Source organism: Diadema antillarum, unplaced genomic scaffold (assembly GCF_040938485.1).
Source record: "Diadema antillarum isolate AM-2024a unplaced genomic scaffold, OU_Dant_1.0 seq00001039_RagTag, whole genome shotgun sequence".
In the NCBI taxonomy this organism is placed as follows: domain Eukaryota; kingdom Metazoa; phylum Echinodermata; class Echinoidea; order Diadematoida; family Diadematidae; genus Diadema; species Diadema antillarum.
Genome location: NW_027271870.1, coordinates 1,082,447 through 1,105,047, shown reverse-complemented (window position 1 = coordinate 1,105,047; position 22,601 = coordinate 1,082,447). Strand labels below are relative to the sequence as shown.

The 22,601-nt window shown below is 38.9% G+C and overlaps 1 protein-coding gene across 1 annotated transcript; it reads right to left on the bottom strand.

Annotated features, from left to right (window-relative positions):
- Positions 1-17,693: 17,693 nt before the first annotated feature.
- On the bottom strand, positions 17,694-20,836 carry LOC139742965 (uncharacterized). Its single transcript, XM_071653473.1, has 3 exons — positions 19,496-20,836; positions 18,514-18,595; positions 17,694-17,948 (listed from the first exon to the last, which is right to left on the bottom strand). The coding sequence occupies exon 1, from the start codon at positions 20,546-20,548 to the stop codon at positions 19,628-19,630; it is 921 nt and encodes a 306-aa protein (XP_071509574.1). The 5' UTR covers positions 20,549-20,836; the 3' UTR covers positions 17,694-17,948; positions 18,514-18,595; positions 19,496-19,627.
- Positions 20,837-22,601: the final 1,765 nt, after the last annotated feature.

The window sequence follows — 22,601 nt, the reverse complement described above, 5'->3', positions numbered from 1 at the left end:
ACCAGATTTTTCAGACTGCATCCCTCCATTTCATATCATTATTATTGGAAATATTATCCATATCCTAGGGATGTAAAAATGAATGACTTCCTAGGGTAACTATGTCTTTACAGTAATCAGTCTATGGCTAATTAATGTATATGTCAGTACGAAATCGATTTCGATTTGAAAAAAAAAATATATGATCAATTGAATTAAAGATTTTCCTCTGAGCATATGACTTCGCAGATCATTACGTTATGACCAATATTAGTATTTTCGGCAAGCCGGCTAAACTGATAGGAGAGAAAGAGAATACAGAAAACGCCCTCTTTTGGCATGCTGAAGTCCATCTTATTACAGCCCCACTCGCTCAGATATCCCACCGAAGAGGCCTCCCTTTAATGATATTTTCACTGTCATATAATTCTATAATTATTATTACTATATTTAGTCCTTTTTGCCATCATTGTTATAATCACTGTATTCATTATCATCATGATTCCATCGTTATCATTTCCATTACTTTTTAAATTATTTCTTATCATCATAAGATTATCATTAAATCATTATCATTCTTCATCGGTATCATTTCATCGCATTGCATTTCATTGCATTCGCGGGCTCTGCGGTACTTTTTAGAATCCCCTCGAACAGACATGCGGTGATATAACCTGCCAACATCATGTCAACACATTATTCATACTTGCCACACACATACCCTTTCCTGAAAACATGCGGAGCCTTATGTCTTCCTAATGTTTTTATTATCCGATTTTGATTTTTTTTAAAGATTTCATTTTCCTTATTTTACTGTAGTCATTCCAGTAACCTCTCCCTTGTCAAAAACGTTTTGGATATTACAAGCCAGCAGTTGGTTCAGCATTTCAAAAGAATGTCACCAACGATAAGGAGTGTTACATTTTTTTTCCCACTGTCAAACCACAAGTCTATGGTTATTCATCAGAAACTTTTGTATCTTTACTTTGACATTTCTCTTGGTTTTGTAGCTAATTACTGTTCATTAGAAACCATCACTGATTGCTGTCTAGCGGGGAATTCAATGCAAATTTTAGTCAAATCCTATTTTTATGGACAACTTTCTACTTACTTGGAACAAAGGTTGAACATGAACTGTTGTTTTATTTACACCGTGAATTTTCGTCAGAGATTACTGCCTTGGATTCGTAGGACATGACAGTCATCCACAAAACTCCAATTCAATTTCAGCATAATGATTATCTTCATCATCATCTTTGCGACGCATGATACTGCCCCATGCCCGATGTTTTAGTGGAATCTTGAAGATCCTAAAAGACAATAATCTTCCAAGTCATACCGTGTCACATGGCGACACGTAATATCACATTACATTTCCGCATCTGATATTGAGGATGTTGATTACTTCGCGACACGCCTCTTTAACCCGTTAATCAAGATTTGCGAAAGTGTCACCGCTGGAAAAAAAAAAATTATAAAAACTTTCGGACGTGCAGTTTATATCGTCTGGATTGATAGATTGTCTGTCACGAATGGAGATGTATTTTATGGCTCTTGCAGGCGCATCCAAGGGAAATATTTATTCAAACCGGAGAACCAGAGAGACTCAACAATACAGAAATGGAGCATAAAAACAGGAAAAAAAAACTTGGAAAGAGAAAGATAGGTTGAGGGACAAGAAGCTGAGCACCTGTATAAACCGAACGTTTTAACGGGTGAGTTTTATGCGCGCGAGATAAGGTTTACGGTGATATACGAGGCCGTTGGAAAGGCGCGAAAAATAACAAATCGTAACACGTGTGATCAGGCGATCCGATGAGGATTTATCGATTTGATACGAGACAGGCTCGACTTACACGAAGGCTGATGATCAGATGTGAACTTTAGATGACGTCACTATCTTACTCCCCAATTATGTAAGAGTCACTCATGGGTATCTTGAATTATAATATTTGTGCTTATTAATGTATGCGTTTCTCATATATCAATTTTCGGTTTTGGCTTGTTTTATTTCTCCACTTGTGCAAATGAAATCACAGCAACAAATAAACAACAACGTTCACATCAAAATATAAAAAAGAATACAATGTACTTACAGAATACCTAAAGAATTTCATGTTTATACAAAAACATATATCGGATTCTAGGGCACAAGTGGGAGAAACCAGGGAGGTGAGACACCTCCCTGGAGAGACCGTCATAACTATGCAGTTTGCATGACTGGTATTCTTTGTATTTTTCATTGTTTTTCGTTTATTTTTCTGTCTATATAATAATTGATATCCGTAAATATGTTCCTTTCGTTTGTCTTTTGTCTATCATTTGAAAATCTACCCAGTACACGGATATTTGGTCTAAACGTATTTACCTTTTTCAAATTTTAGTCAACTTGGATGTTAAAAGTATTGATATTGATAGTAAATAATGATAATAATGATAACAATAGCGTTAATAATAATAATAATAATGATAATAACAATAATAGCGCTAAAAGAGATAACGATGATAAGAATACTCATAATAATGACATAGATAATGATGACAAAATGATAATGATAACATGAATGATGAGATAGGTATTATCATCCGTGTACCAAAAAGTGTGCTTTGAGTGCAAAAAAAAAAAAAGATAAGCTTCGAAATCACGCAAAAGTGTTATCATGTCATCTTCTTCGCTATCCTCTTCCTCCTCTTAATATGTACTCGTAATCGTTCTCCTCCTCCACCACCTCCTCCTCCTCCTCCTCCTCCCCTCCTCCCTCTCTTCATCCTCCCCTTTTATCTTCCTTCCTCTCCTGTGTGGCACACATGAGTCAAGCCATGTATCTCTCAAAGACAAGTTGTGATGTATCTTCTCACCAAGTTTGTATTTTTGATCTGCCGCAAGTCGGAAGACAGATTTACATACCTCTTGTTTTGGTCACTCCCCATTTGGCTCGAGGTTGACAGATTTTCGTCGGGCCAAAGAAGGAGTGCTTTGCCTTAAAAGGCAAACACTATATCCCATGTTACAGTTGACGTCATCTATAAAAAAAATAACAAAATCAATCAAAACACACACACACACACACACACACACACACACACACACACACATACACACGCACGATTCTCTTAGTACACAATGCCTATGTAATAACCGTCTCCCACTAACTTGCCACACGTTTGATTTTTTTTTTGTCTGTACTTACACATTGTATACTTTTGACTTTTTTCTTCTTTTTTTGGCGTTCGTTTATAATGATTATTTCGTGTTTTTTCATTTGCATTCTCTTCATTGTATGATTTCTATGTTTTGTTATCACTTCACGGCCTTGCTGAAAAACAGCTTATAGCTGAAAGCAAGCTTTTTACCGTGGTTAAAAAAATAAACTCAACTCAACTCAAAGTGTTAATGCACTAGTATTCTTGACCCATTGATGTAGGTCACAGCGGCGTAATTTATGTAAATCAGATGAGATACGACTTAATTTAATGACCCCACAACTCTCGCAATGGTTTGGACATAAAATTTGAGAGTCAGTAATAGAAAACAGTGCTAAATCATTACAACTCCGGAATAATGCGGTAATTTGAGGCGAAGGATGTATCTTTATTACCTCTGGGTTTATCAAGAAAGACTTAGGATATCAATTCATGTGAACCATTGTTCCATTTGCTTATGTTAGTTACGTAAGCTTGCGCTGAAATGTTTATTTCTTTGCATAAAAACAACAATAACAGACCAAGATGATTATCATGACTTACTCTTAAATCGAAATATTATAAATTGACATGATACGAAGCAGATAAAATGTTTGCTAATTTTTAGGGAAACTATCGCATTGTTTAAATCAGACAAAAAAAAAGAAAACAAGAAAATCGAATATGCCTTCCATAAAACAAAACACGTCTTCTATAAAGGAAACAGAGAAAAAAATCGGAGGAAAAAGGTTATAGACAATGCCCTGGCGCTGGAAAACCGTCTTTGGCCGCAAAGTGTTAGATTACTGATCACTATAATGGCCGCGTTTTCCATCCAAAATCGAGTTTTCATTGATTTTAGCCTCCTGCAAAATTCACGCCTAAAACGACGGGACACCGGAGCCGAGGAGAAACGAGGTCGTTCCATTTATGGACGACGTTGGCTTTGGGCCAGCGCCCATCGACACCTCCGAACGGTCATCTCACACTGTAACCTCGCTTCCCAAGAGTGTTCCGTTGTCCTCGTCCGTAAATTTTTGCAGCCAAATAGGATCGCGGCGCGTCGGGTTTATCAGGCTGGCATCTTTCCCACCAAAAGCAGAAATGCGAACATTCTTGGTTCTTTTATGCAAGTACTCATAATTATGTATATCACAAAGTTACACATTATTTCTAAATGGTCGTAAAAAAGGCGTCGCATTACCCATACTGTGGGTAAAGATACGTTATGATTTAGAGCTAAATCATCATTCTGAAGGTCAAATTTGGAAATAAATTTACAACTGAATATAAAGATGATGAAATATGAGGAAACATAATATCATGATCAGTGCCATAAAAAAGATGATTGATATTTCATATCACTTGTTAAGAAGACATTTTACAGTTGACCTTTGTAGTTTGACCGGTTTATAAGAGCCCACGTTGTGTGAGAAATTGCATGTATACTGCACTGTATATGAATCGCAGAAGACTTGAGTACACGATTACAATTTCGTTTCTGCTTTTAACAAGACAGAAAACACAGCAAAAACAGCGACACATTTTTGCCATATTGCTAAAATAACTTGAGCACTTACAATTGCTTTTCTGAATTTCACACTTATTTTGATTGTCTGTTTACTAGCATTTTCGCAATCAAAGATTATATCTGAGTGTGTGGGAAGTTTATCTGTCTTGATTAACTATGATCGCTACATATAGGTTTCATTGTGACGCTGCTCATCTAGGGTCAGAACAATATAACATTCAATTCAATTCACTACTGCATGAGATATTATTAGATTCTGTCATTTCACAGCAGCGTTGGCTGGGCAGAGGACAAACAAACCCCTCAGGTGACGACGACTGTCTATAGCGGGCGCTCTGCAGACAATGTGTCTGGGGTGTCACTTAGGCGCGTCAGTTGCTGTAAGTCAGTTTTTGTTTTTATGTTTCCGCCCACCCTCCAGCGGTACTAGCGCCAAAGGAAGTAATTTCCCGACATCTCTCGCTTTCCCTGCGCTTATCAAGACGCCCTATTAATGTAGTCTTTCCTGACTATTTTTGCCTCTCCACTCTGTAATTACTTCCTGTCACTTATTGTACTTGTCCGATGGACTAGCCATCGTCAAAAGTGCCCTCTGTAATGACTGCAAGAGAAGCTAGCAAAAGGCCGTCACGGAAGACAGAGTGAAGACATTTCCAGCCAGGAGCAAGCCACGGTTGGAGGCTGAGGCTCAGATTTGCTATTTAACATTTGCTTGTTGAGAGCGGCTATCAGTGTCATGGACCTAATCTCTTCCCGACGTGGAGCATTATAATGATAATAATGATAATAATAATAATAGTAGTAGTAGTAATAATAATAATAATAATAATAATGATAATGATAATGATAAAAACAATGACAATAATGATAATGATAACAATAATAATGACAATAATTGTAATTATTATTATTATCATTATTATTATTATTATTATTATTATTATTATTATTATTATTATCATTATTATTATTATATAATGGGGGTGGGGTGAAGGGGAGGGGGAGGCAGGGACAAAGTGTGCATGATGGTCGAAATATTGTCAATATCTCGCCTAGTTTGCTCCCCAGCCCAACCTCCTTCAAAGTCTGTGAGAACATTGACTTCTGTAGTAGGTCCATGCATGGTGAGACGTAGTGCTAGTACTTCCTTCTCTTCCCACCTCCCTGGTGAGACCAAGAATTTTGAAAGTCCCTCCCTTGTAGGACGCCCCCTCTTGATCCTCCAATCTCCCTGCAATCCCACTCTTTCCCCATCCCACCTCATCCCCGCCCCTCTTTTTCCCAACCCCCTCCCCACCATTCCCGTCGTGTTTCCAAAGACTTGCATTGCAGGAAAACAAGATGAGCACCTGGAGAATCGAAATGTAGCAGCTCTCTTTCCGATCTTTATTCCAACTATAGAAAATGAACCAGATATATGGCAATCGCCGTCACGATGGAATGTGTGGGGATTGGACTGTGGTAGGAAGGTGGTTAACAGCTCTGATACCACAGCTGGGATATTTTCTCTCTTATCCCTTTGTGTGCTTTGATTGCAGTGTGACACAGGAAACCCTGCAGCGTTGTACACACTGTTCAATGTCTCTGACACAGAAAGGGTTAACCTCCATGACGATATGGAATATCTATCTCGGAAGGATACAACAATAAGCCACTTAGATAATGATAATATCATATCCTATGAGATTTGGGCCCCGTTTAACAAAAGATATAAACAATTTTGAATTTCCATACCACACAGGCTGCCATAGACTTACCATAGAAATCAACTTTATAATCAATTTTAACTCTTCATAAAACAGGGCCCTGGATATTGTTTACCTTAAAAAAAACCTAGCTGGGAGTCATTGAGTTCACCTGTTGAAATGAGTAAACTTACATCCACGCTTAGAATCCAGGTTGCATGCGAAACTTGTTGCCATGTCGGGCAACCTTTTCGCAGGTTGCCTTGTTTTCAGGAACAACTTTTTGTACTTCGAGATAAACATGTACTTTGAAGAGGTTCATATCCATGGGCAAATCTCGGTCTTACTGCGAGTGTCGAGCGTGAATGCAGAAAATAGTGTTGCTTCATCCTGAACAGTCCATGTCGTTTGGGAACACAGATGCTGTGATGCTACATAATCTATAGGGCGTATTTTGTCTTGACTTTCTATACGTGCACAGGTTATGACAGGAATCTACTGAATCAGTATCTTCGCACATGCCTCACATCACGACATGTTGGAACTTATAAATATTCTCATATTCATTTCAAATCTGTACAAGCGCGTAATTTCTACAGATTGCAATGAACTGTACGGCCGACGCCTTCGCACCGATACTGGTTGGCCTGAAACCCTCATTATTACGAAATGTAAACAAAAATGAGGAAAGAAAACGTGATCAGATGATTGCCCTAAAGTCGGCACTTGACAAGGCTTCAGCCCATTTTACCGAACTCTCATCAGATGCTCAGGAGAAACTAAAGGTAACTAACTTAGTAACGTAGGAATCAGAAAGACGACATGATTACTAACCAATGCTAACAGCAAAGTCTGTCAAACTCGATTTAGATATAAAAACGTGTGTGCCGATAATGAAACGGCTGAAATAATGTCAGTAGGGCCTCTCTGTTAACCGTTTTCTTTTCACGTGGAAAACAAAAAAAAAAGTTTTATCTGCCCTTCAAGGTGTCACAAGAGTTTCTATAGAGGTGCCTGTGATCATTATTACCCCTAGAAAAATCATTGATGTATAATCTAGGTGCAAAAGCCGGGGTGAAGACAGACATAATGATTCCGAATATTATAGGACACGCACACCAGACAAGATTCTCACAGTCTTTTGTTTTGTTGTTTAACAGTTTAGATATTAACCCACGAGGCCTACAAGTTCTATCAAAAGGTTCATTTAATCTTATTGCTTAACGTTGCCCTTTCATTTTTCTTTTTGCACAGCACGTGAAATAAATCGTACTTCAGTGCTCCAGCTTACACTGAGTTCGGTGAAATCAATTAATCAAATTTATATTACAGGACGCTACTATATTCCGTTCTGAAAACTCACGCTGTCTTTGACTTAGAACGACAGATGCGAAAGTTTGTGAAGTACAATCTGTTATCGTCAAATTGTCAATATTATTTTGCAACAGCGCACGTGTGTGTCCACAGCAACGGTTGGCAACATGCCCATCTATTTTAACCATGTCTTAGCACAGATCATGCAACTTGTAATTGTTGTTAGTAGTGAACACTTACTTGCATTAAATATACTGTTTACCATTGGGAGCAGTGATACAAGAAATGTTTGAGTAATGTGCATTAAAATGTGTGGGTCAGTTGTATCATGAAACATCCTACTTTTCAAAATTTCACAATAAAGCCTATACACCGAGATATCACTATCATTGCCGGCGGAACAGGGGGCCGGGGGCTCGGACCCACCCCCCCCCCCCCCCACTTGTTTTGGACCATACAAAGGAATACATAACGTGTCACCACTTGGTCCCCCCCCCCCCCCCCCCACCACTTTTTTTTTTTTTTTACCCCGGAAGTGCGTAAGTTGCACTAGAAAGAAACAAGCGCGGTAAGGCTTTGTTTTTACGGTGAAGACCTTTTTTTTGAGGGGGGGGGGGGTGGAGACGGTTTATTCTGAAAACAATTTCATTATAACTATTGTTCACATTTTGTTTATCTAGAAATGCTAAACATTTATTATACTGCTTAACATTTTTACTTTTTTCTATCCCTTCTCAAATTTTAGAATTATCTTGTAGTATTCAAACTGGGTTTTTATTTCATCTGAAAGTGTATAATCCCTTTAAGTAGATACACAGTACGAGATTAAATAGATACGCAGTACGAGAGTTTCGTACTTTCGTAAAAATACAAACAAACAAAAAATAAAGAAACAAACAAAAACAATGACGACGAAAACAACAACTACTACTACTTGGGATTGTTGGGTGGTACCCCTTTGCATCTTATTTTGTTCTGCATGGTGAATATCATAGGCCTACCGGTAATCATTGCACAGAACAAGTGACATATTATTTTGGCCAAGTAGCATTGCTATGAAGATTGAACCCAAAGTAACTGGACGAACTTTGACCCTTGTTATTAATCTCCTTGCGCAATCATCCAATGTGCAGGGATCTTGTCCGCACGTCTAAATTGAAAGGTCAATATTTGGCGTCAGTCAACCTGAACTTGACGTGAAGAGCTTACGCTTAACGGTAGAGGGCGCCCGACCAACTACTAGTAATACATCGGCAGAGTAGGACGTTCTGGTCAGCAGGTTGATGTCTGCAGCAGCAGACCCAAGTTTTAATGTTTCGCGGCATTCATGTCTACCTGCAACGAATGTCACTGCTTCTCTATAGGGGCGACACTAGGCAAAAAAAAAATAAGGGGAAAAAAAGCCCATGGGTCCGACACAAAGGACCGACACTGCGTTCTAAGCTCTGAATGACTTCGTGGGCTGTGTGACTCGTGGATGTGGGACTCGTGAGGTGCACAAATTTCATCATGGCTCTGTGATAGAAAGGGTAAAATGCCTAGACCTTATTTGCCTAGTGTAGAGTTCGTAGGGCTGTATGACTTGTGGGCTGTATGACTTGTGGGCTGTATGACTCGTGGACTGTATGACTCGTGGGCTGTATGACTCGTGGGTGTCGGACTCGTGACGTGCACCCATTTCATCATGGCTCTGTGATGGAAAGGATAAAGATACATGCCTGAGAGCAATCAGCAACAATAACAACAAACTAATTAACGAAGGATTTAGACCTACTTTTAATATGCTGGTCATGAGGAGAAAATCTGATCACAATGTGCCATCAGTACCTACATTTATTTCGTCAACATCCTAGCAGTTTAGGATGATTTGTCTGGCGTCTTTTATTGTCATGACCACTTGGGGGGATACATCAACGGTTATAGTGCACATTACCTCTCTGAACTGACACTACGTGTGTCATCAATTCACTATACTTATTATGTGATACAGAAAAAAAAACACGAAGACGCCAATCTTTGTACGTCAGTAATTTCTGCCTCCATTGTATACTATGCCTGATGGCCATTGTGCACAAACACGTACCCACAGATAAACAGACAGACACACATACATACAGACAAGACAGACAGGCAGACAGACAGACACACACACACACACACACGTAGATATGAAATGCACAATATACAGGTTTTTGCTCAACCCTTGACTGTAATTTTCCTTTATCTTTAACTGAGAAGCATCCCATCACATCTGGCATACTGGCATTCAATATTGATCGCACGAGCGTAACTAGCCTATAAAGGTAAGCAATTTGCCTGCCAAACACCGCTATACCTACACAGCATTTGTATTGTTTCAAACGTTATTTAATCTGAAACAATCAATACATCTTTGTATTTCCCTACTACTGAAATTCCCCCATTCCTCTTGTATAGAAATCAATATTTTTTTCTGATAAATCTAATTTCTGTATCTTCAAAAGTACATATTTAATCATCTCATGGACACAGGTGTAAAATAATCAAAATTGAATTTATGATGCGTGGAAAAATATATGTATAAAAGTATCACGATAAGTGGCTACTGCTATTAATCGCCTTTATTGAAATTACAAACGTAAACGTTTACTTTTTGATTTCCGGGCGACTTTTAATTAGTTTGCTAGTCAATATTATGAGAAGGAAACCCAAAAACTATAAATTGCGCGTCGAAGACCGCACAAAGCTTATTGCAAAGTTTTGTTTTGACGTCGCTCATTGTGGGTTTGAAGTTTCTTGAGGTGCGCTGATAAGTAAGTACTTCTTGACATGTTTATATGATTAAGTTTTGTATGTGACATAACGTGATTAGTGAGAGTAAAAATGTGAAACACTGAAATCGCTGTTCTTGAATTAGCAATTTAAATGTGAGACTGGTAAGACGATTGTTGAACGTTAACAACAATATTTAACACCTTTTGGTATTCTTTCCTTCCACGACTGTCGAGTTTCTATGGTGAGTGCAATATGTTGCACCTGTGGAGCATGGTTTATCGAGACGTTTGAAGTGATTGTACACAGGAATTGTTACAGTGAAACAGCGATGAATCTTTTTAAAGAGGAATTCCAGTGCTGTTGAAAGTTAGTCTACAAAAGAAGGAGTAAGACTTTCTTGCACAACAATTAAAATTTGATCAAAATCGGATAAACAAGTTATGAAATTGTCAAGTTTTGCTAATTTTTCATGAAATAATTCAGTGAGCAGTCAATATGAATATGCAAACAGTGAAATGATGATGTCATCCCCTAATTTGTCATATAGTTTGTACGCACAAATTCGAAATTTCCAGTTTTTCATTCAAACGCAATTACAACCCCAATCTAAAATCCTGATATATATATATATATATATATATATATATATATATGTATATATATATATATATATATATATATATATATATATATATAACACAGGCTTATTATAGCGCATATCACTACCATGGTGTCTCTATGCGCTTTAAAGGAGAGGGATGAAAGTAGAAAGAAGAAATGCAGTGTACAATATGTGTACCATAAATGCAGAACCAAACTCATTCATAATGAATGGAGTAAGAGAATCAAGCGTCTCACAGCTGCTTGATTACCTCTCTCCAACTCTTTGCTATTCCTTGCTGATATATCTAACAGATCATCATTCTGAAGTTATTTAACGAGGAATAAAATCATGTTTTACACTTTGATAACCATGTTTTACATTTTGATAACAGAAACATTTAATTTTCGTAATTTTAGTCAACGGAAAATAGTGAGGTGATGACATTATCACTCATTATCGCTTACTCATTTGCATATTCATATAAACTCTTCGAGAACTGTTCTGCAGAAATAAGCGAAACTTCACAATTTCATTTTTCCTAATTTTTTAATCCAATCTTGATCAAATTTTCACTGTTGTACTCGTAAGATTTTACTAATCCTTATTTGACTACACTATATACCTGAATTCCTCTTTAAACGCAATCACAATTGGTTGGTTTGAGCTTAAATCTGTCGTAGTACCTGCAGTTACGGTGACATGCAATTTTTGTGAAGTGCTTCTTCAAACTGGATACTGTAGTAAGTTTTCAGTGTGACTTTTGAAGTATAATAAATATAAATATCTTCATATTAGAATCAGACTTTCTATATACTTGATAAAAGTTGCAAAACACGGGGATTTCAAACAAAGATGTTTACCTTAAGGGCCTGTATGCGTGATGATCAACAACAAAGCTCAACGCTCTACTCATCATGATCATGTAATTTGTGACAGTAAACGAGGTAGTTTTGTTTTAAAACCTCAGTTGAATTGATTTGCTGAAAAGTGACATACATCAAACGAGAGGTTGAAATGTGAGCAAAATTAATATTAGCTGCAATCGGTGAATAAGCCAGTTCGAAATAAGCTCATGTACACATTGCTACAAAACCAATGCCCTTCTTTTTTTCTCAGTTGGTGAGACACTTCACTCGTTCCAGAGTGACATAATGCATAAGTTTGCCTTACGTAACAATTTATGGAATTTGTGTTCAATCAAAGAATGCGACTTGGTGTGATCAGAATACCCCGTCAGTTTTTATTGTCAAATACAAAGCTTGCTGTCAGGTGGATGTGCTAGCCAGCGTCATTTAAATAAGGATCACATGAATAATCATCACATCACAAATGCTTGTCTCAGTGAATTAAAAAAAAACCCAAAATGCCTGTTGGTATACAAATGACCCTTTTCTGCTCATGGAATTACGAACTGGTCTATTTGAAGTCGATTTTATGCCTTCCGCTGATGTCTCAAATTTGATGCACGCTACCTTGTGGTTACATTTCGTTAGGTACCAGGTTATTGACAAAGCGTCTCCTTTGTACAGTGTGTGCATAGGTATCTACAGATACAATAGATAAAATTGCGCGGTATCGGTAAAGAAAAAGTATATGAACCACGCAGGAATAAAACAGTTATAAAGTGATATGTTCGGGTGCATCCTTTCCAGCAAGCCTTCCTACTTTTTATCCCCATAAAATGTCGAAATTTCTGGCCTTTCTATACATGTGTTATATCACATTTCGTTTGCATGTAACAGGGACTCCTACGAACATGAGGACAAGTACATTGCTCTTGATTGCCCTAGTAGGGGCAGTGTGTCTGATATCCGTTGACCAGTCTTATGGCTACCGAACCTCCGTCAGTAGGTTGAAAACACTCGAGGGCAACCAAGATGCTCTGCGGATGAGGAGATCAGATGAGTCTGATGAAGATGACGCTACTGAAGCGCCAGATGAAGATGATGACAGCGATGATAGTGATAGACGAAAGAGATCAGATGAAGACGATGAAGATGATGATGATGACGATGATGATAGACGAAAGAGATCAGACGAATCTGAATCGGATGAATCTGATGACGATGATGCTACTGAAGCGCCAGATGAAGATGATGACAGCGACGATGACAGCGATGATAGTGATAGACGAAAGAGATCAGATGAAGACGATGAAGATGACAGTGATGACGATGATGATAGACGGAAGAGATCAGATGAATCTGAATCTGATGAAGATGACGATGATGCTACAGAAGCGCCAGATGAAGATGATGACAGCGACGATGACAGTGATGATAGTGATAGACGAAAGAGATCAGACGAAGACGATGAAGATGACAGTGATGACGATGATGATAGACGAAAGAGATCAGATGAATCTGAATCAGATGAATCTGATGACGATGATGCTACAGAAGCGCCAGATGAAGATGATGACAGCGACGATGACAGTAATGATAGTGATAGACGAAAGAGATCAGACGAAGACGATGAAGATGACAGTGATGACGATGATGATAGACGAAAGAGATCAGACGAATCTGAATCAGATGAATCTGATGAAGATGATGCTACTGAAGCGCCAGATGAAGATGACAGCGACGACAGCGATGATAGTGATAGACGAAAGAGATCAGACGAAGACGATGAAGATGACAGTGATGACGATGATGATAGACGAAAGAGATCAGACGAATCTGAATCAGATGAATCTGATGAAGATGATGCTACTGAAGCGCCGGATGAAGATGACAGCGACGACAGCGATGATAGTGATAGACGAAAGAGATCAGACGAATCTGAATCAGATGAATCTGATGACGATGATGCTACTGAAGCGCCAGATGAAGATGACAGCGACGACAGCGATGATAGTGATAGACGAAAGAGATCAGACGAAGACGATGAAGATGACAGTGATGACGATGATGATAGACGAAAGAGATCAGACGAATCTGAATCAGATGAATCTGATGAAGATGATGCTACTGAAGCGCCGGATGAAGATGACAGCGACGACAGCGATGATAGTGATAGACGAAAGAGATCAGACGAATCTGAATCAGATGAATCTGATGACGATGATGCTACTGAAGCGCCAGATGAAGATGACAGCGACGACAGCGATGATAGTGATAGACGAAAGAGATCAGACGAAGACGATGAAGATGACAGTGATGACGATGATGATAGACGAAAGAGATCAGACGAATCTGAATCAGATGAATCTGATGAAGATGATGCTACTGAAGCGCCGGATGAAGATGACAGCGACGACAGCGATGATAGTGACAGACGAAAGAGATCAGACGAAGACGATGAAGATGACAGTGATGACGATGATGATAGACGAAAGAGATCAGACGAATCTGAATCAGATGAATCTGATGACGATGATGCTACTGAAGCGCCAGATGAAGATGACAGCGACGACAGCGATGATAGTGATAGACGAAAGAGATCAGACGAAGACGAGGAAGATGACAGTGATGACGATGATGATAGACGAAAGAGATCAGATGAATCTGAATCTGATGAAGATGATGATGATGCTACTGAAGCGCCAGATGAAGATGACAGCGACGATGACAGCGATGATAGTGACAGACGAAAGAGATCAGATGAAGACGATGAAGACGAAGACGATGAAGACGATGAAGATTAATTTATTGTCAGGTTCATCATCACATAATGATGAAAGGATTAAAAAAGGATCTAAATCAAAATATGTTCACTTCCAGAAAAGTAATAATGAAGAGCTATAAGCGTATAATATGCTGTTCTCTAAATCTATATACAATAGATATTGTAGTTAGTGTAAATAGGCCTATCGTAGACAATATTTACACATGTGTTGTAATAAAATCAATGTTCATATGCTTTGACAATGCGATAAATGCTCAAAGGAAACATACTTTACTCTGTAAGATAGAAAGAGTGAGTCGGCAAGAGAAAGAGAAATACAGATAAGTCCGAGGAGTGAAAATTGGCGGTGACCTTCTTGGCGAAACCATCACGCATCTCTACAAATTCCCTAAAATTATAATGAATAAAAAATGATCATTTAACATTTGTTTCACATACTAAGAAATTACATTATTACACAATCCAACCTCATACCGCATGGACTGTGTGCGTGTCCTCTCCATCATTACTGTATGAGATATACGGTGTTGTTGTAAGATAACAATTATATTGCTGGTGCGTCTCATGACAATATGTGTGCGTGTATACTGAACTGAATGCTTTGCTCACAACATGCATATACACTGCGTAGTTCTCTGTACTGTAATAATATTCAGTTGTACCAAATGTACTTTCCAGGGGCGGATCCAGGAATTCCGTAAAGATGGGGCGCGTTTACAAAATTAAAGGGGGGGGGGGGGCGCACGCACCCCTCCCCCATTTTTTTCTTTTTATTTCTTTTGTTTCAACAAAAAATAAAGGGGGCGTGCGCCGGTTGCGGTCCTCCCTGGATCCGCCCCTGCTTTCTCCAGGGAAACCATTTTTTTTTTTTTTTTTTTTTTTTTTTTTTTTTAGCAGTTTAATTATTTTATCTATGTGATTTCTTTGTCGTTTAATTTGTCTCTTAATCAATATTGGGAAATAGACAGGGTTTCTGAGACACCGGTCGGAATCAGTACTCTTTAGTACATGTAGTGACATACAGCCCTGCGTGCATCATACATTTTGTACTAATTACACGTCACATTCAAATTGTCACTCACATGCACTGTTTCGTCAAAGATTTCACGCCGACTATCACTGAGTTTACATGTATTGGCTGCATTGTGTAAAACTACATTACTACATGTACCTTAATTAAAAAGAAATACAAAAAACGTTTTTCTCACTGAAATGAATTTAGACACCCTAGGTGCCTACTCGTTTCATGTTGAAGTCGCATTGATGAGATGGATTGTCCGTCTTGTTTGTTGGGCGTCATAGGAGTATACTGTACAAGCTTTTGTGTGAAGTGTTTGAGTTATGTATAATGTGTATATATGAATGCGTGTGTGTGTGTGGGGGGGGGGGTACTTCTTTTACCCCTTTTGAGCGTTTTTTTCCTTTTCTTTCTTTTGCACACGCAAGTCACACGCAGGCTTACGTATTCCTCTGACGCGAAACACCACGCATATATAGTACATGTTCTTTGTAAATTCATACGCATGTACGTGTACAGGTATTGATGTACATTATATACAGTATTACTGTATTATGTAAACAGAATTTGCGCAGAATTTTGCTCCCTGTGTTAAAATCAACCCATAACGAAATTCTCTCGATTGATTTTATATGTACATTGTACCGTTTACTACTGTCCTCACACACTCACACGCACACACACACAGCACACACACACATACATACCATGTGTACATGACATGTTTGTGCAAAAATGTTTTTCACAATGTACGTGTATAATCTGAGTGGTGTTTGGGAATTTGAGTGTTTAGATTGTTTCTCAAGTTACTTTTTTAATTTGAATAATTTTAACTGTACATGTATACAGTGTACACTGTATATTGTAAATGCTGAAAGAAATAAAGGAGAGTTTTATGCTCTCATTCAATCAATCACTTCCACACTTATTTTTTTTTCACAAGATATAAATATAACTGTATATTCTTCTTGCCGACGTGTAAAATATTTACTGCACCCTCATGCACCACATAATGTACAATGTTCTTATTAAACAAATGAAAAAAAAAGAAAGAAAGACAAGTACAGTAATTCAAATATTGTACACGTGAAGATTCTGAGCAAAAGCATTACTTTTTTCAGTTGTTTTATTGAACAGTGAAAAGTAGTCAACAACATAATTCCTTTCATGAATTCATCTTTCATTTACAGTTTGTTGTTACAGTTGCAGGGCTGAAAACATGATTATGTTACAGTTTGTGATAAAGAAAGCCGTTCTTTGTCCACAGGGAGAACAGAGGAAACATTTGTACATGTACTCTATGCTGGTCGCTTGGTTGGCTACCTGTAAGACAAGCATGGAATCTTGAGAACAAAATTGATACAGAACAGCAACAAATAAAATGGTAACATACAAGCAATGTCTTTGGCTTAATGAAAACTTGTATGAACAAACGTACATGCGTGTGGCATCGTCATCATGTACGGAATATTAGATTTGTTCTTACAAAATGAATTGCAAGTTGTGATACACTCCCCCCCCCCCCCCCCCCCCCCAATGACAAAGACAGGTTAATAGTGAGTTGGCCCGAGCAGAAAAAATGTCAGGCCGCTCAATTGCCCGATAAAGCATCAAACAACAAACCAATAAGTGTGTGATAGATACAGTCAACCTTGCCTAAGTTGAATCTACATGTATTTGGACTGAAAAAGATAGCTTTGAAGTACAGAAAATTCAACTTACAAGGTATTAAATCAAAAGAATATAAAGAGAAGAGGACTTGAAAAGACCTTTGACTTGGGCGATTATTAACTTAAACAAGGTTGACTGTATGTTGAAACATCTTGTGAAAGTCTTTTTATTTGTTCCAGACATTATTGCTTGATTCTGCTAATGAAGAAAGACAGTAACTCTAACATCAATAACATGGTCATATGCTTGTATAAAAACTTTTTTTTTGTTTTTTTTTTTGTTGGGGGGGGGGGGGCAGATCCCATGTAAAATGTAGGTGCATCTCTTAGCTGGAATTACATGCACATACATGTACAGTACATTCTCAGACATGATTAGAATTTCATCTGGCTTAAATGTGGAGGAAAAACAGTTTCAGTCAAAAAGGCACAAGAAACAAGAAAAAAAAATTTGATCACTGATGTTTGTGCTTCTAAAGATTTCTTATTCTTAATTCTTTATCTTGGTGATGGGCATCCACTCTGTAGAGCTCACTGATGAAGAAACCAGCTGGCATTCCCATCTTCACGTTGCTGTGAACTGAAAATGAAAATAAGCACATCAAATAATATAAGTGTGTACAATACATGAGAGAAAAGGGAAAAGGAAGTACATGTACATATCTGCACTTTAATATGCATTTGTAGCAAGCCTCCTTCTCAAATGATATTACATGTACAGCCATGTAGTGCCGTGTGGCATTATCAATTAATTGCTAAAAAAATTGATCATATTCACTGGTGGATGTCTACATAGAATATAAAAGCAAATGAAAGATATGTGATGTTTATTTTCTGTACACAATAAGATTATGTTTAGCACAGTCACTGTACAGGAATGACTAATGTTTGAGGTTGAGCATTTAAACGTAACAAAGTGCTCCGAAGTAGATACATTGTATCTGAAAGTACAGTACTCGGTACTGGTAACAACAACAGCTCAAACTCCAATGTCACTTTAGTGTATTGCGAAACAAGACATGTCAAACTAAGAGGGCTGTTTTCATAGTGTTTGCAGGTTATGGCAAATTCCTGTGAGCACTGCATCTTTTCATATCACCCACATAACATACATTGTACATGCAGTCACTGTCTCGGCCATTTACCTCATTGTTAACAAGAGGACATTGTCCACCGGTGACCCTGAGTGGTGCTCAGGCAGCCGCGGCTGGTGATGTTGAGAGAATCCTGAAAAGGAAATGCACTCAAAATGTCATTCACAGAGACAAAGAAAACCCTCTGACAAAACCATCAAAGACTGTTTGGTGTAGTCCATTGATACACTAGCGTATTTCCAGTTCAATCTGTCAGCTCACTATCGTACAACAAAAATTCGCAAGTATCCATGAGAATTGTATGTAATGATTGTTCAATGTTCATGAAAGGGATTTTATGTATAATCATATAATGCATTCTGGGTATTTACACAAATTTCAATTGAGCAGAGGCACAACACATGAATGTTTATACACAATATGCAAAACAAGGTCTTCATAGTAGATCATGATGATTATCAATGTTTTAAGTTTCTTTTTTTAAGTTTTTTTTCCCGATGTTTCACATGCTTTTTTGGTCAGCAGCTTGGCTGTTAGGCAAAACATGTACATTGTATAATGTAACACTTACAATAGATGGTTTCAACACTGCTAAGCCAAAATATACAGTACATAACATTTGTCCGTTACTTTGTGATGCATATTTATAGACACATGTACATAAACCAGAATATTTCCCCCTCTAAATGATTCTCTTGTTCTGTTTAATTTTTTTTTCAAACAACTTCCTTGTACAGTATATTGTGCATACTACGCTACGTAGGGTTCTGTGGGTGAAATCCTCTCATTGCAGTACCCTGCATCTTCATACATGTACAAGCAAATTTCTCCTGATACATGTATTAAAGATAAATTCCCACAATCTGGCATTCACACTGTCAGTTTACATTAGCAAATGACATGTCTTCAAACAAATATTATTATTAATATATCTGTGCACAATACAACTTTTATTTTTGTGGATTAGTGCATGCATGATACATGTAGCTCTTTGTCAGGACACATTTGAATCAGAACTTGCACAGACACACACCTTGACAAAAGTTGTTGGCAGGCAGGCAAGAAACTCATTAGATCTGCTGAGTCAAACTCTTCACTGTCGAATGCAGTCACACTGCTCTTCTTCACTTCTTCACACAAACAACAGTGGCGAACACACACTTTCCTATAGATGCACGCTATCACCATCAGAACGCTCGGCTTTGCTCTTTGACAACTGCCCGTTCTCCTCCCTTAGGTGTCTGTTTTCCTCAAGCAATTCCTCCATCTCCTGTTTCAACTCCTCCATCCTTCTGGTCTCCTCCAATTCTTTCACCCGGTCCATCAGCATGGTGCATCGCTCTTCCAGTTCTCGACGAGGAAGTCCAGTCAACTCGCTGCGAAGGACCTGCTCCTGCGCTGAGTAATCTGCCTCAAAGTTTTTCTGAGCAAAAGTCTCGTCAAAAAGTCCATGACTACTACAAGTGCTATCGCCAAAGTGATCGCCGGCTTCAGAGCCGATCTGCTGTTCATCGTGGAGGTAACTGCAACTAAAGACACCACCACCGCCCACAGGGGAGTTGACACTCCCGCCAGTACCGTAATCTGAAGTGTCCCCTTCACTCGCGCCACTCACCGAGATGTCGCAAGCTCTACGTGGCATTTCGCAACAACGTTCGGGCGACGTCGAAATACGCCCACTAAATTCACGCATTTCAGGGCCCTGTCCCATGTACGGTGAGTCAGAGGGTACGTATGTCACAGTACTACTTGCAGTGAAATTCAGGCAACCATCGGCGTTGTGAATGTTCTCGCTCGCTGGTCCGTATGCCAGAAATCTCTGGCTCAAAAGGTATGCATTGTCGTTCAGCGGCGCGCCAATTCTCACGTATCCCCCACGACGTGACCTTCCTGGCCTGACACGGCGGCGATGTTCTTTCCTTCGTACACGCTTGCGTTTCCCTCGACTCCTCAATCGTTTCCTCTTTGGTTCCATGTTGGCCGCCTCTTCGGGTCCTGAGTCAGAATTTGATGATACTGGAGGTTCCGTACCAAAAACGGGCTTCTCAACACCAAACGACATGATGTCGATGATCATTGAACCCATCGGCTATGCACACGCCCTGTATAAAGTCACGAACACTGTCGTTCGGGTTACCGAATATGGACCGCTAACCAGTGTTAGTGCTGCTGTGCTGAGTCACGTCAAGAGTTTGCCGGATTATCACAGCTCAGTATGGAGACGATTAGTACACACGTATAAATGGGACGACGAAATATTGGGGATGATAACGATTAAAAAACCGCCAAACAATTGTACAAAATGCGATGTTCACGACGTCGGAAATGCCTACCGGTTCAGTTTTCGCTTACACTGTTCACTGACAGATCAAGAAATACCAGTTGCTGAGGCGCGCGCGTTATTTATACCCGATAGCTAATACACGCAGTAATTGCTTGGTGGGCGCGGCGTTCTCACTTTACCCGTGTAGCTAGCCCACGTACGTGCGGTGTATGTGTATGCGCGTGTATGTCCAACACACGATTTTGCAACGATGCGACCGCACAAAACAAATGTAAACAAGACACAAAATCAGCTGACAAATGACGTCACATTAGAGACGTATTTAGCTGCTTTCACGTACGCGTGGACACTAAATAGTGATGACACATTCCTTGGATCAGCGAATTGTCTCCGGTCATCGTTGTTAGTCTGTGGTCAAGACGGAGAACGAACTTCAAGTCCAATCTTGTAATTTCTTGTCTTTCCTCTAAGGCTCGTGGCGTGGCGATGAGAATCCACATTATTGATTCGTACAGCGAGTATAATATGAGGTATAATATCCCTGGCCAGCTAGCCAGCGTCATTGCTGGACTCTCAACCACATTCTTCCGAGACTGGCAATCAAGACTAGGGAATGGGTCCCAATCAAAGAGCAGTTTAGAAGATAATTAGTTGTCTAAATTTAGCCATCTCGAGAATATACCCCCATACGAGAACGGACGAACTTGCAACGATGTGTATACTCGTAGTGAAGATACTCATCCAGTACCCGTGTATGCGGAATACTCAATTAGATCAACATGTATAATGTCGTCTGCATACCCGGCACGTGGGGATTTCTATTTATCCGTCATGAAATACGGGGCATACTAGTATTCTTTTTTCTTCGTGATGGTATTTCTAGACCATTGAGACCAATCAAACCATATTTCCGACTCTTTATTGATAGGACTATTACATAATTAATAGGGACTGATATCATAAACATGGCCTGTTAGTAGATTTTCTAATGTCCGGAAGATTGTTGCATCACTACGCTTTATTTTCAACTCATCTCAATTCAATTCAAATTCTATTTTCAATGCCACAAACAATCTCCTATTAAAAACAGTCATTACAAGAAGAGAATGTTGATACCAAATACTAGTATATGAATATACGTTTTGAAGGCGGAAAAGATAAACAAGTTAGTGAATAACCTACATTATTTTACCTGGACCCCTATGGATTGGCCAATAGATAAAACATTCATGTCGTGTTGGAGTCGCTGCATATAGGACCCCTCATCAGACGGGTTTTGTGTGTGTGTGTGTGTTTGTGTGTGTGCGTAGGGATTGTTCTTCGTTTATACGGAAATAGTGTCATGTTGGGTATTCGCGCTTGGGCGTCATGCACTTGACATTGCGAAATATAGACTTCTTGATTGATCAGGCATGCAAACGATTAACACTCAAATGAACAAAATGTTTAATCAGTACAATGACAGATGTGTGCTGTTCATTGAAGACAAGAGTGTGTCTTTTCGGGGGGGGGGGGGGAGGGGGGCAAGGGGGAGGGGTGTGAGCCTGCAGTTTTAAGACATTCCTTGCGTAACATTACTCTCTTAAAAAAAAATCGAGTGAAAATATTCACTCTTAAAAGAGTGAATTTAGAGTGAAATTGGAGTGAATTATGAGTGAAAATGTTCATTTTCACTCATTTTGGAGTGACCTCGAGGATCACTCGAAGATTTTGGAGTGATCCCTGAGGTCACTCCAAAACGAGTGAATATTTTCACTCGATTTTTTTTAGAGAGTTATAGAGAGAAGGATTTGATGTCAAGTTACAAGTCTTTACTGCACCATTGAACCAATGATACACCATCAGCTTTCAGACT